General features: G+C 46.3%; 1 protein-coding gene across 1 annotated transcript in view; it reads left to right on the top strand.

Annotated features, from left to right (window-relative positions):
• The window catches only part of cs (citrate synthase), a 17,480-nt gene extending 8,097 nt beyond the window's left edge, over positions 1–9,383 (top strand). The window contains exons 7-11 of the mRNA XM_061257193.1: positions 600–799; positions 3,860–3,989; positions 4,566–4,667; positions 5,069–5,278; positions 6,725–9,383. Of these exons, the coding sequence (XP_061113177.1) occupies positions 600–799; positions 3,860–3,989; positions 4,566–4,667; positions 5,069–5,278; positions 6,725–6,895 (813 nt within the window). The 3' untranslated portion in view covers positions 6,896–9,383. The remainder of the gene's footprint in view (positions 1–599; positions 800–3,859; positions 3,990–4,565; positions 4,668–5,068; positions 5,279–6,724) is intronic.
• Positions 9,384–12,911: the final 3,528 nt, after the last annotated feature.

A 12,911-nucleotide genomic window follows, 5' to 3' on the forward strand; every position in this document is an offset into this window, starting at 1 on the left:
CCTGCAAAATCCGCTCTTCTCTTTCCATCACAAAGTGTATCTGAAATAAAACTGGGATGTTATTTCCCTGGAGGGAACGGGGGTGAGAGGAGTAATGTTTTCCTTGGCGCCATGTGTGAATATTTTTCCTTTGGTTGCTTCAGTAAAATCAAATCCTCTCCACATGTATCTGGTGGCAGGAATATTCCCCTGCATAATCAGGCTTTCTACACAGATACTAATTGGGATGACTAATGTTCTGGATGTCTGTGCTTTCACTGTGCAATAGATATGAAAAATGCAGGGGTGTTTTTCCTCTAAGCTTGAAACCAAAGAGCTAAAACCAAGGTAATTGGTCTGAATTGCCCAACATTGGTTGGCGGTGTCTTACTTTATGTAGATTTGCACAATGACTGTATGACCTGACTCCAACTTACATTTCATTTAGCTCCATCACCACACCCTCTTTCCTCCCATTGTTTGCTTTATTGATGTACAATATCTACATGGTGCCAAAGTTCCCTGCTAGCCAGTCAAATCTGTAGTATAGCAATACTGGTTCTACTGGTATAACTGGAAGGCATAGGGATTCTAAGCTGGCTGTTTTCTCCCTCTCTCAGTTCATCTACGAGGACTCCATGGACCTGATTGCGAAGCTGCCGTGCGTGGCGGCAAAGATCTACCGCAACCTGTACCGCGAGGGCAGCAGCATCGGGGCCATCGACTCCAACCTGGACTGGTCCCACAACTTCACCAACATGCTGGGCTACAGCGATACCCAGTTCACCGAGCTCATGAGGCTCTACCTCACCATTCACAGGTTGGAGCACCTAGCGCTAACCATACTCAGGGCAAAGTGTGCTCAGCCTAGCGCTAACCATACTCAGGGCAAAGTGCGCTCAGCCTAGCGCTAACCATACTCAGGGCAAAGTGCGCTTTGCCTAGCGCTAACCATACTCAGGGCAAAGTGCGCTTTGCCTAGCGCTAACCATACTCAGGGCAAAGTGCGCTTTGCCTAGCGCTAACCATACTCAGGGCAAAGTGCGCTTTGCCTAGCGCTAACCATACTCAGGGCAAAGTGCGCTTTGCCTAGCGCTAACCATACTCAGGGCAAAGTGTGCTCAGCCTAGCGCTAACCATACTCAGGGCAAAGTGTGCTCAGCCTAGAGCTAACCATACTCAGGGCAAAGTGCGCTTTGCCTAGCGCTAACCATACTCAGGGCAAAGTGTGCTCAGCCTAGAGCTAACCATACTCAGGGCAAATGTGCTTCGCCTAGCGCTAACCATACTCAGGGCAAAGTGCGCTTCGCCTAGCGCTAACCATACTCAGGGCAAAGTGCGCTTAGACTAGAGCTGCCTATACTCAGGGCAAAGTGTGCTTAGTTTAGAGCTATCCATACTCAGGACAAAGTGTGCTTAGACCAGAGCTATCCATACTCAGGGTAAAGTGTGCTTCGACTAGAGCTATCCATACTCAGGGCAAAGTGTGCTTAGTCTAGAGCTATCCATACTCGGGGCAAAGTGTGGTTAGTCTAGAGCTATCCATACTCAGGGTAAAGTGTGCTTAGTCTAGAGCTGTCCATACTCAGGGCAAAGTGCACCTAGCCTTGGGCTAACCGTACTAGGGGCAAAGTGCGCCGAGCCTTGCGCTAACCACATGCAGGTCAGAGCACGCGTAGCCTAGCGCTCACCATTCAAAGGTTCTAGTATGATCACCCTGGTCCTCAGGTTACACAAGTCCATGCACTGATTAGAGGTGAGTGCCCTTAGCCTAGCGTGAACCATACCCTGGAATTCAGAGCAATTATTCTGCCCACTTCAGTTACGATACGATAGCCCACGATAGTTAACCAATACTTGTTAAATACGATACTAAGTGCGATTTAGACCTAAACCTTATGCCCGTTAATTGAATGGCGAGAGAAGGCATTGTAGTTCCCAGCCCGTCCTCTGAGGATCTGAGCAGTCCTGAGCTGGTGTGGCCTGCCTATCGCTGCTGCAGTAACGGCTCTTCCAGGCTGTGCTCTGTGACGCGAGGCTCCGGTCTGCTTAGTCCAATCTCTGACGGAACATGGTCGAATCAGGGCTGGGGGTCAACCCAATTTCAGTTCGCTTGGTTCAGGAAATGAATCCGAAATTCAATTTATTTCCTGAATTAACTGCACGAAGAGGCTTAACTCGGGCCCTGGAGGGCTGCAGTGTCTACAGGTCGCTGTGGTTTCCTTTCAATCAGCAGCCAGTTTGGGACATTGAAACGGCTTGTGTGGACTGGAGCCAGTCAGCGACTTACATTATGTGCTGGTGTGGGCTGAAAGCCAGCAGGCATCACAGACCTCCAGGACTCTTGTATTGCCTCAGAAGCAAGTGTGCCGATATTAAAAAATAAACTCAGACCAAATGCATACAGATAGCTACTTACAGATTTGGCCTTGTTGAGTCTTCGGTGGCAAGGTCATTAAGATGGAATATTACAGAGGAATCTGTAGTGTGCTAATCCATCTATCTAGCTTGCCAACTAATATTAAACATTTGCCAAATATTAACTCGCAGTGTCATACTGTACAAATGAATAGCTCCCATAAGAGATATGTGTCTCTAGACTTTGAAACGGTCCTCCTTCCCTTGTACCCTGTGTTTTGCTGGATGTGTGAGTTTGGCTGCTATGTACTTTAGTCGCAGCAGATTCAGCACTGACCAATCGGGGCCCTGCCCCTGAACTGTCCATGAGGTGTTCCGGCACATTCTCACCATGTCAGAATGTGATTTCAGGCCTGGTCTTGTAGCTGCAGCAAATGGATACGACATATGTGCTGTTTGTGAGCGTTTGTTGTGAGTGTAGTTAAGTTCATGGTGGGATTTGTGTAAAAAAGGATGAGGCATATGTAGAGACAGGAATTGTAATTCTTACAGGAAATGTGTGACAGTGATCATATAATCTGTTATGGTCATGCAAAAATCAGTGGTTGCAATGGATTGGTCACTCTGTGTAAAAACTGCGGAAGGAACAGTAGCCGTAATGGCTAAATTAACGGTTTAGTTCAAAAGCCCATAACGCTTCTTTCTTATCTTTCTGTGATCATATTGCAGTGTAATTATCTAAATGGCTCAGTTCAGTGACTGTTCCAACCCATTAGAGCTGAATTGTATACATTTCTGTGCCGATGCACAAGAGCCAAGGCTGTTCATTGGCCCTGGGGGTTTTGGAATGGCTAATTTTGGCGGTTGTTAAGTTTGTATTTATGCCCTCTTGTGGAAACTTTGGGAACAGCAAGGGAAGTGTATAGAACTACACGGTAATATAATATACAGTAATTTTACAATTGGCATCTGTATATCCTTAACTTTTAAGGATATACCTTAGCTTTTCCAAATTTATTTTTCTCTATCAAATGCATTTCAGTTTTTTCCTGGCAACTTGCTATTCTGTTCACCTGAACACTCAGTCATTAAATATGTATGTTTCTGTATTCGGTTGCCCTAGGCAAGAACTTGCAACTGTTGGTAGATGGGGATGTTGCAGTCATGGGTGATGTCACGAATGGTGGTGTCATACTGACACTTGTTAATGAGTGAGTCACAGTCTCACTCATGAGCAGGCAGTGATGTCACAGTCTGTCGTGAGCAGGCAGTGATGTCACAGTCTGTCGTGAGCGGGAAGTGATGTCACAGTCTGTCGTGAGCGGGCAGTGATGTCACAGTCTGTCGTGAGCGGGCAGTGATGTCACGGTCTCACTCGTTAGCGGGCGGTGATGTCACAGTCTGTCGTGAGCGGGCAGTGATGTCACAGTCTGTCGTGAGCGGGCAGTGATGTCACTCTCACTCGTTAGCGGGCGGTGATGTCGCTAACACACAGCTCTTGTGTTTTAATTCCCCGCTGCAGTGACCATGAGGGTGGAAACGTCAGCGCCCACACCAGCCATCTGGTGGGCAGTGCCCTGTCCGACCCCTACCTCTCCTTCAGCGCCGCCATGAACGGCCTGGCCGGACCCCTGCACGGGCTGGCCAACCAGGTCTGACCGCACGTTTGTGTACTTCATCTCTCTCTCTCTATAACCCTGCGTATTAATCCTGTTTAAATCTGAACCCATTCACACATCTGCAGCACATTCACCCTTCCTGTTTGTTTATATAGTGCATACGTTTCCCAGACTGTGTCTATTGACCCACTTCTGTACAATGTACCCTGCCTGGATATACATTTCTCTATCTGTACATGTTTAATGATTTCACTGTACGACCAGCGTTCTGCCAGATTATCTATGCACTGTATGTTTTACCCTTCCTCTATTTATCTATTTATCTCTAAGGCTCTGCCTGTGTATACATCTATATGCAACACTGTTATAAATATCCATTATCTGTAACTGATCTATTTCTCTCAATATAACCATCATTTAATGAATCGGTTTCTGTACGTTATTGCTCTCTGTGTTGCTGTTGGTGTAATTTCTACATTGCTCTGTGGCTCAAGTATGTATTTTCTGCATGGACATTTGAGTGCACAGGAGTGTGTATTGAGGCTGTGTTAAACTGAGCGGGGCCCAGAAGAGGTGGTGATGAGCTGCGTTTCTCTTTGTGTCCTGCAGGAGGTGCTGGTGTGGCTGACTGCTCTGCAGAAGGACCTGGGAGGGGAGGTGTCTGACGAGAAGATGAGGGACTACATCTGGAACACGCTCAAATCCGGGAGGGTGAGGAGGGCGCACGCACACGCACGCACACACACACGCCCACACACGCGCACACGCATGCACACACGCACGCGCAAACACGCACGCACACGCATGCACACACGCGCGCACACACTCACACACACACGCATGCACCAAACTGCAACTCTCCCAGTTTCAATGTCACATCTGCATTAACACCAGTTCGGTTCACACAAGCGGCTGGGAATTGACTGATAGAATTTCAAAGCCTCATTTTATACGAGCTCTAATCTCGTCTGACTGGAAGGTGTGAAATGCGAGTTGAAGGAATGATCCAGTCCGTGTTGTGAGCAGTTGAGGAGGTAAATGCGTGTGATTGATGCGTGGCTGCCGTACGGCTCCAGTAGAGGCTGGGAATAGACTGTCCTCCCTCCCTCCAGGTGGTGCCGGGGTACGGCCACGCCGTGCTGAGGAAAACGGACCCGCGGTACAGCTGCCAGCGCGAGTTCGCCCTCAAGCACCTCCCCGACGACCCCATGTTCAAGCTGGTGGCCCAGCTCTACAAGATCGTGCCCAACGTCCTGCTGGAGCAGGGCAAGGCCAAGAACCCCTGGCCCAACGTGGACGCCCACAGCGGGGTCCTGCTGCAGGTGGGTGTGGGGTCGCGACCCCGAGGAGCGGCTCCTCGGAGTGACATGACCAAGAAATCGTTTTAATGATTTCAGTTCGAACTTGCTATAAACGCATTTATTCAGTGCAGGTAACCCTGGTGAAAAGGCATGTGTTCAATCCGCTTTGGTCCTTAAGCTTCCCGTTGCATCTAAATGCTAATGTTCATCTTTTTGGCGCGTTTGTTTCAGTACTTGCTGAACGGTCGATAAAATGAAAAAATGAATGATTTTATTTGTTCAGTTGTTGGTCAAGTTTGGCGAATGTTGATTGAATCCCAGCCAGTGTGTTATTTCAGTTTATTCATGCACATTTGTGAGTGAAGCATTGTATTCGTAGTCATGAAGTGGTTCGTGAATTGAATATCATGCAGCCAGCCTGGAGAGGCCAAAGGGAAGCAAACACGATTACTGTCCAGAGAGACTGCACTGTATTGCCTTTACAATTGACTACAATTCAGTTTGTTATTTGGGACAGTAATTTGCAAATTGCAAAGGCTGTGGTTTTTTATGATATTAATTAGTTTAGGTTTATTCAGGAGTGCTTATTATAAAGTTGTCCATCTGGAGGAAAAGTGAGGTAATCCAATCGACAGGAATGATACAGAATAGCACATACATATGCTGTTTCCTTACACTGGCAAATATGTAACACAACTCAATAGCATAAACTGCACATACAACATCCTGACATTTAAATTATGTTGCATGATTTGCCGAAGGACACTTGTGAACGTCATGAACTCAGTTTGACAGGCCAAGGGCAAGTCGGGTACTTATCAGCAAAGGCTGAATTATGTGTCTCAAAGTGTGTTTTCTAAACGTTAAATGAGCATTTTTAGTAGTGATACTAAACGTTACTAAAAAAATGTTTTTGTGAACCTTTAAAATGTTTTGATTTTTATCTTTTAATGTTTACGTATCAATTCATATAATTTCACCCTAACTTCTAGGCTATTACAGCAGTTTATATGTTCACATTTAATGTTGTAATCGTTATACTATATAATTATGTTAAGCACTATGAATAAAAAAGGGAAGGGAATTTAAAACTAATAAAAGTCAATCGCAATATTTCTCTGAAATCGCAATGGGATTATTTTCCCAAATCGTTCAGCCCTACCTTAAAGCGGAGATCATCAAATGGCGGTCCTCAAACTGCAGGTTTTCCACCCTCCCTTTACCTAGGAGTCAAGTGGGAAGTCAGTCTGGCTAATCAGTAGCACTGATTGTTCAGTCAGTTACCCGGGAGAAAAGAAAACCAGGGCTGTATTTGGATCCGAGGGCCAGATTTGATGATCCCTGAATTAAACGGTTAAACGGAATTGGCCCTTGGCCCCTCTCTGGACGTCACCGAGACGTTTGTGTTGTGCTGTATCCTGGAGTCAGGCGTGACCCATGACCAGTGTCCTCCCCCCTTCCCTGCAGTACTACGGCATGACGGAGATGAACTACTACACGGTGCTGTTCGGCGTGTCCCGGGCCCTGGGGGTCCTGGCCCAGCTGGTGTGGAGCAGAGCCCTGGGCTTCCCCCTGGAGCGCCCCAAGTCCATGAGCACGGACGGGCTGATGGCCCTGGTGGGGTCCAAGTCGGGTTAAAGTACCGGGCCAGGGCTGGGGGGAGGGGCAAGAGAAGGGGAGCAGGAGGAGGAAGAGGTGTCTACCCCTGGGGTGGGGGATTCAAAGACAGTACGCTTTTAAATGTATTTCAAAATATATCTGTAAAAAGGGCCTTTAGATTGCGTTAGGTTACCAAATAAAGTGGCATACACTGATAAAAGTTTCCACAAAAAAAACACCAGATTTCTAAAAGGGAGGAGGAACTTTTTTTTTTTTTGAAGTCTGTATTTATTCCCCTGTTTTTGTAACCACACATGCTTAAAATCGATTTTAGAAAGTTATTTTCCAGTAAGAATACGCGCCGTTGGTTTGAAGCTGAGCTTAATTAAGAAAAGAAGCCTATTCTTCCCCGAGTTCAGGGAGACGACTGGCCAATCGTAATGCTCTCGTGCTCCGTGCTGGCCAATGGCGCGTCGTCTTGTCCCACCACGAGCCGTTCCCGCGCCCCGTCTGACCGACACATGGCCCTTTCCCCCACGCTGTGGTTTGGAAGCTTCCAGAAGCCCCAAGTTTGGCTCAGTTAAAATGAGTACCCGCTCACGAGGTGGCCTGTTGAAGCCGGGGCAAACGCTGAGACTGACACGGCAGGCTGGCCGTGGAGTGACTGGTTGTCCCGCACAAACTGCGGCGCTCCGATTCGATTCCCTTCGCCCAACCGCCTCTTCCTCGGGCCGCTGCCGTTCTTGCGTCATGGCACACAGTGTGTTCATAAAGATGGGGGTTTCTGGAAGCATCCAGCTCATCAGCCTGCAGCCCTGTGGTAGTCCAATGAGCCCTTTCCACCACTACCCTACTCGCCAGCGCACACCGACGCCCGGGCATGGCACAACTAGTCACCTCTGAACCTGGCAGGCCGCATTAATCAAAATCTGCCCTCTTCTCATTTGGCAAATTCGCACGCACAAACCTTAAACTGACAGGGCGAGCTGCTCCCGAGGGTTGGATATCTCTCGAATGGCGCTACCAGTGTTTGCTTGAATCTCTAGATCATGCCAACTCGAACACGAAAACTGAACAAATCTTCTGCCCGATAAGCTTTCCTGCACGTCTTTGCCCCGGCCTCAACCCAAACGGCCCACAGCGGGAGAACTCCCCGTCACAGCACTCCACGATAGGGGAGCCCTTTCACTTCCTTTCCAGGCTCCCGTTAAGACTACAGATCTGGCCGTTCCCCCATCCCCCCTCCCCCCAGTAGGTCAGTTTAGAGGGTACTGCCCATTTAAATCGACGATCCTCACACGACGCTCCCGCCTCAGCATGCCCACCTCCGAGACGGCTTTTTCTGATCCGAGTAACCTGCCCGTGACCGTGTCTGCCTTCTGTTTCTGAACCCTGGATGTCTTTGAAAGGTGTAAGGTGTAACTAATTTAAATTATAGTTTGGTGTGTGGAAAAGGATAAAATGGGTGCTGGATTTCTTTTGCTGAGGAGGTGGAGGGCAGTTTTCGGTTTTGTTTTTTCTCTTTATTTTCCCCTCCTATTCTCCCCCCACCTGAGAGCAGCCAGGAAACGTTAGGAAGGTGCCTTCCAGGAGGCCATCTTGTACATTTGAAGCCAGTTTAAATTCTGTGTTTAAATGGTTGTGTGTACTTAGTTTTTTTTAGTTTTTTTGACAACATCGGAGCACTTCAGTGATCTGCTACTCCTAAATGAGCACTTGACTCTAAATCGGCAGTGGCCACCCTTTGTTTGACGTAGTTCCCCTTTAGATGACTTGGTTTGGTGTGTAATATCCATGTATTGTAATGAAGAAAATTTGTCAGCTTGCAATTGGTCTAAAATGTTTTACTTCTGGAGCATAACTCCGTAAACAGACATTGGTGTTGATGCTGGAATTCTGGCTTACACACTAAGGCACACATGTACAAACGCACATGCAACCAAACATGCAGACTCACCAAATGCAGACACACACACACACACACACACACACTTCTCTGCAGGCTGTTCTACTCTTAATTATTTGTGCTAACGTTAGTTGACACGAACAGGAAGAGACTAGCCTTTAATCCTTTATTTGTAAATAACGTGGCTGGTCAGTTAGGGGTATATTTAGGGGAGTCCTCCTGGACAGTGCGCTGTAGGCTCTGTTCCTGGGCTGCTCTCAGGTCTAACGGGACGGGGGGGGGGGTCCCAGCCCACCTTTACCTGTCTCTGCACAGGTTGTTAAACACTCCGTTTTTCCCCTGGGGGGCGCCACCCGCTGGCTCCCTGCCCTGGGTGCACGCTCTCCCTCCTGCTCGAGTCCTGCTTCCCGCTTCTGTGTGCTCGAGTCCGGTGCGCTAGTCCTGTTCTTTCTCACGTGACGTTCGTCCCGCTGTCTCGTTCTCACACTGTGTGTGTGTGCGGGTGTGTGTCTGTCCGGTTTATATCCGTGTGATTTAGGTCCCATTGTGAGGTCACAGCGCAGGTCACTCTGATTGGATGATGTGGAGTGTGAGGGCAGGGGGTGTTGAGGGGGGAATAATAAGGGGGAGCTGTAGAGGGACAGGGGATTGGGCTTGGAGGGGGGCAATGCATAGGAGTAAAAAATGGAAAATGCAACAAAAAAATGAAAACCAATAAATGTTTTTATTAACAAATACTGTTCCCTGTGATATTTTCTTGCCGAGTAAAACTGTTCCATTTGGTCCTTTTACAATACAGGACTGACCAGCTTCAGTGCACAGTTCTCAGTTAAGTGAAGGTCAGTATTGATGTGGTTTTTCTGTTGAATAAAAGACCGTAGATGGTGCCTACATGGTTACACACTGTTACTGCCACCCTGGCATTAATGGTGCTGGATATACTGGTATGTTTCTGACAAGCTGAAGGACATGTTCCTGTTGATGCACTGACTGGGCTGTTTATTGTCCAGTCTGTCTTATGGGGACATACGACCAACCACAACCTCTAGGTCTGCTTGTTCTCCATTGGCTGAAGCCTGACTTCACAGCACCATCCAGAGCTGCTCTGGTCCTTGCTGCAGGAGTAGATGAGAGTGGGAGGTCTGTATGGCTTTTGGAGTTTTGAGTATCTCTGGAGAGTTTCTGGAGAAAAGATCTGGCCTTGTAACCTGATGTTTGCAGGTTTGATTCACAGGGAGTGCAAGGTATTTCACCTGTGTTATTTTAGCATATGGTGCCCTCCATAATGTTTGGGACAAATCTATTTTTGTATGCCACAATTTTGGATTTCTAATAAAACCATTCACATGTGGTTAAAGTGCAAATTCTTAGATATTAAAGGGTAATTTCTAATGCATTTTTGCTTCCATGTAGAAATTGCAACACACATAACCCCCCAAAGTGTACTCAAATCGCTTTCTTAGTGCAGGTATAACGGCATTCAATACAGTCTTGGTTTTAGGCTTTTGATTGCCATCTCAACTCATGATTGGCATTTGTCAACAAGAGCATTAGAGTTGTGCCAGTGAAAGTCAAGGAAGAAATTATGAGGATGTGAAATAAGAAACCGAAGCCAAACCGTTTAGACCAAAACCAACTGTTTTGAATATCATGAAGAAGAGAGCTCAGAAATGGCAAAGGGCCTAGTAGGCTAGCGGCGACCTTGATGACATGTCCACAGATAAGAAGTGCTCAACAAATACAGAGACAACACTGCAAGGTCCAACCACTATTTGGTTGCAAAAACAGGAGGGCCATGTTAGTTTGTTTCGGAATATCTACAGTCCAATTCCTTTGTTTTTGCAATACACTGAATACATTTGGGGTTGAGAAGATGAACATGAGACAAGAGTTAATCATTTCAGCTATTATTTCCTGGTCTTTACACCTCAATGTGTTAAACTACTTGGAACATAGCACCGTTGGTATCAGACCGCCCAATTTTTATGTGAACAAGAGTATTGGAAAATATTTAAGAAAGAGTATTTAAGAAAATGAAGGTAAATAACGCTTAATATTTGGTAGCATATCCCTTACTTGCAATAACTGCATCAAGCCTGCAACCCATTTTACATCACCAAACTGTTGCATTCTTATTTCGTGATTCTTTTCCAGGCTTTTGCTGCAGCCTCTTTCAGTTGTTTGTTTTGGTGGGTTTTCCCTTCAATCACCTCTTCAGGAGGTCAAATGTATGCTCAATTGGGTTAAGGTCTGGTGATTGACTTGGCCAGTCTAAAACCTTCCACTCCTTCCTCCCAATTAGTTTGGACGCATTTCTCCGTAAGTTACCAGACAGAATGTTTTTGACTTCTGAATTAATCTTGTGCTACCATGATGAGTTACATCATCAATAAAGATTAGTGAGCCCACTCCAGAAGCAGCCATGCAAGCCCAAGCCATGACACTTCCTCCATCATGCTTAACAGATGAGCGTGTATGTTTTAAATTATGAGCAGATCGCTTCTTTCTCCACGATTTGTCCTTTTCATCACTTCAGAACTTTTGGGGCTCATCGCTGTACTTATTGGAGGGCACTGTATTCAGCTGCATTAATGGAAACTAAACAAAATACAAAAGTAATTTTCATATTGATCCAAGATCTCCCCAATTTCTATAATATATGTTCATGTTCACTGTGATCTTGGACTTTTCTTTAGGCATGAACTTTAAAAAGCAATTTATTGGTTGGTAGTCTTTTTGGTAGTCTCCCCCCCCCCCCCCCAAACCCCAAAATTTTATAGGCTTGGCATTGTCAGCGGTACTGCCGATGTCTCCTTGGGGAGGTTGACTTCGGTATCAGTAGCCGTAGCTGTTCAGAACTTGAGCAGTTCAACTTAGTTCAATGAGGTTCCTTGTTTAAAATGGTAATCTGCAGGCATATTATAGTGTGTATTCTGAAGTGTGAACGGTGTAATGCAACGATTGTCTCGTTTAGGGTTGCTGCTCTGTGTGCAGCTTATAAATAACTGGCCTAAATGCCATTACCCCACTCTGATTTCTGTCCCCACCCCCGATCGCCCCTTTGAAAAGGCAGGAGGCCACTTCCCCCTCCAAACAGTACCAGTTCAGAGATTCTTGCCATTCTTTCCATACATTCACCTCCCACATCTTTACAGTTCCTGTTCCGGCAGGTTCTATATTTGTTCCATGTATGAAACGTGGTAGTGTCCCTTTCCTCAGCCTGTTAATTTCACATTACCCATCTCCCAGTGTTTGAGCCAGAATTAATTCATATGTCAGGGGATCTAAAACAAATTTTTTAACAAAGGACCTCAACTTTTATTGTAGAAAGTCAATACATTTACTGACTGTATTGTGTACTGTGCATGTTTTTACCATATACCATACTTTCAATAAAATATAAACTTGTATTGCCTTTCAATTTGTATTGTCTCATAATTCCTTTTTTCTAGATGTAGGCAAACTCCTCCCACAGCTAAAGGTAAGGTAAACATACCAAACTTGTGTATTGCTAAAATGGCTTTACACACAATTTTTACTACCTGCAAACTAGTAGACAAAGTGTTGCTGCACTGGAACCTTAAAATGTGTTCTCGTTCCTTTACTAATGTGATGATCGAACATTTTTACAGGTCAAGTGATTTTCTGCATTTGTCTGGTCCTCAAGCTGTTTGAGCCCGTCTAGAAGGGCTAGTCTGCCTACATATGCAGAGTCTACCTGTGGAATACTGAAGAGGTCATAAAACATGGAGAGGTGTGTGAACATTCATACTTCCTGTTTAGCTGAAATGAAAGGCTAAGCTTCAGATGTTCCAGTGGTCCGTTCCAGGGTTAATTTTGTTCTTACACAGAATCAATGAAACTCTGAGAAGGTGTAACATCCCTCCTTAATGGGTCAGGAAAATTAATTCATTAGAATGGAGAAGCTGGTGAGCCTTGCTGAACTAACCTAGCAAGGTAGGGCGGCCTGTAGTGCAGTGGTTAAGGTACATGACTGGGACCCGCTTGCTCCCCGGTGTAGCCACAATAAGATCCGCACAACAGTTGGGCCCTTGAGCAAGGCCCTTAACCCTGCATTGCTCTAGGGGAGGATTGTCTCCTGCTTAGTCGAATCAGCTGTACGTCGCTCTGGATAAGAGCGTCTGCCAA

This window comes from Conger conger, chromosome 10 (assembly GCF_963514075.1).
Source record: "Conger conger chromosome 10, fConCon1.1, whole genome shotgun sequence".
Lineage (NCBI taxonomy): Eukaryota > Metazoa > Chordata > Actinopteri > Anguilliformes > Congridae > Conger > Conger conger.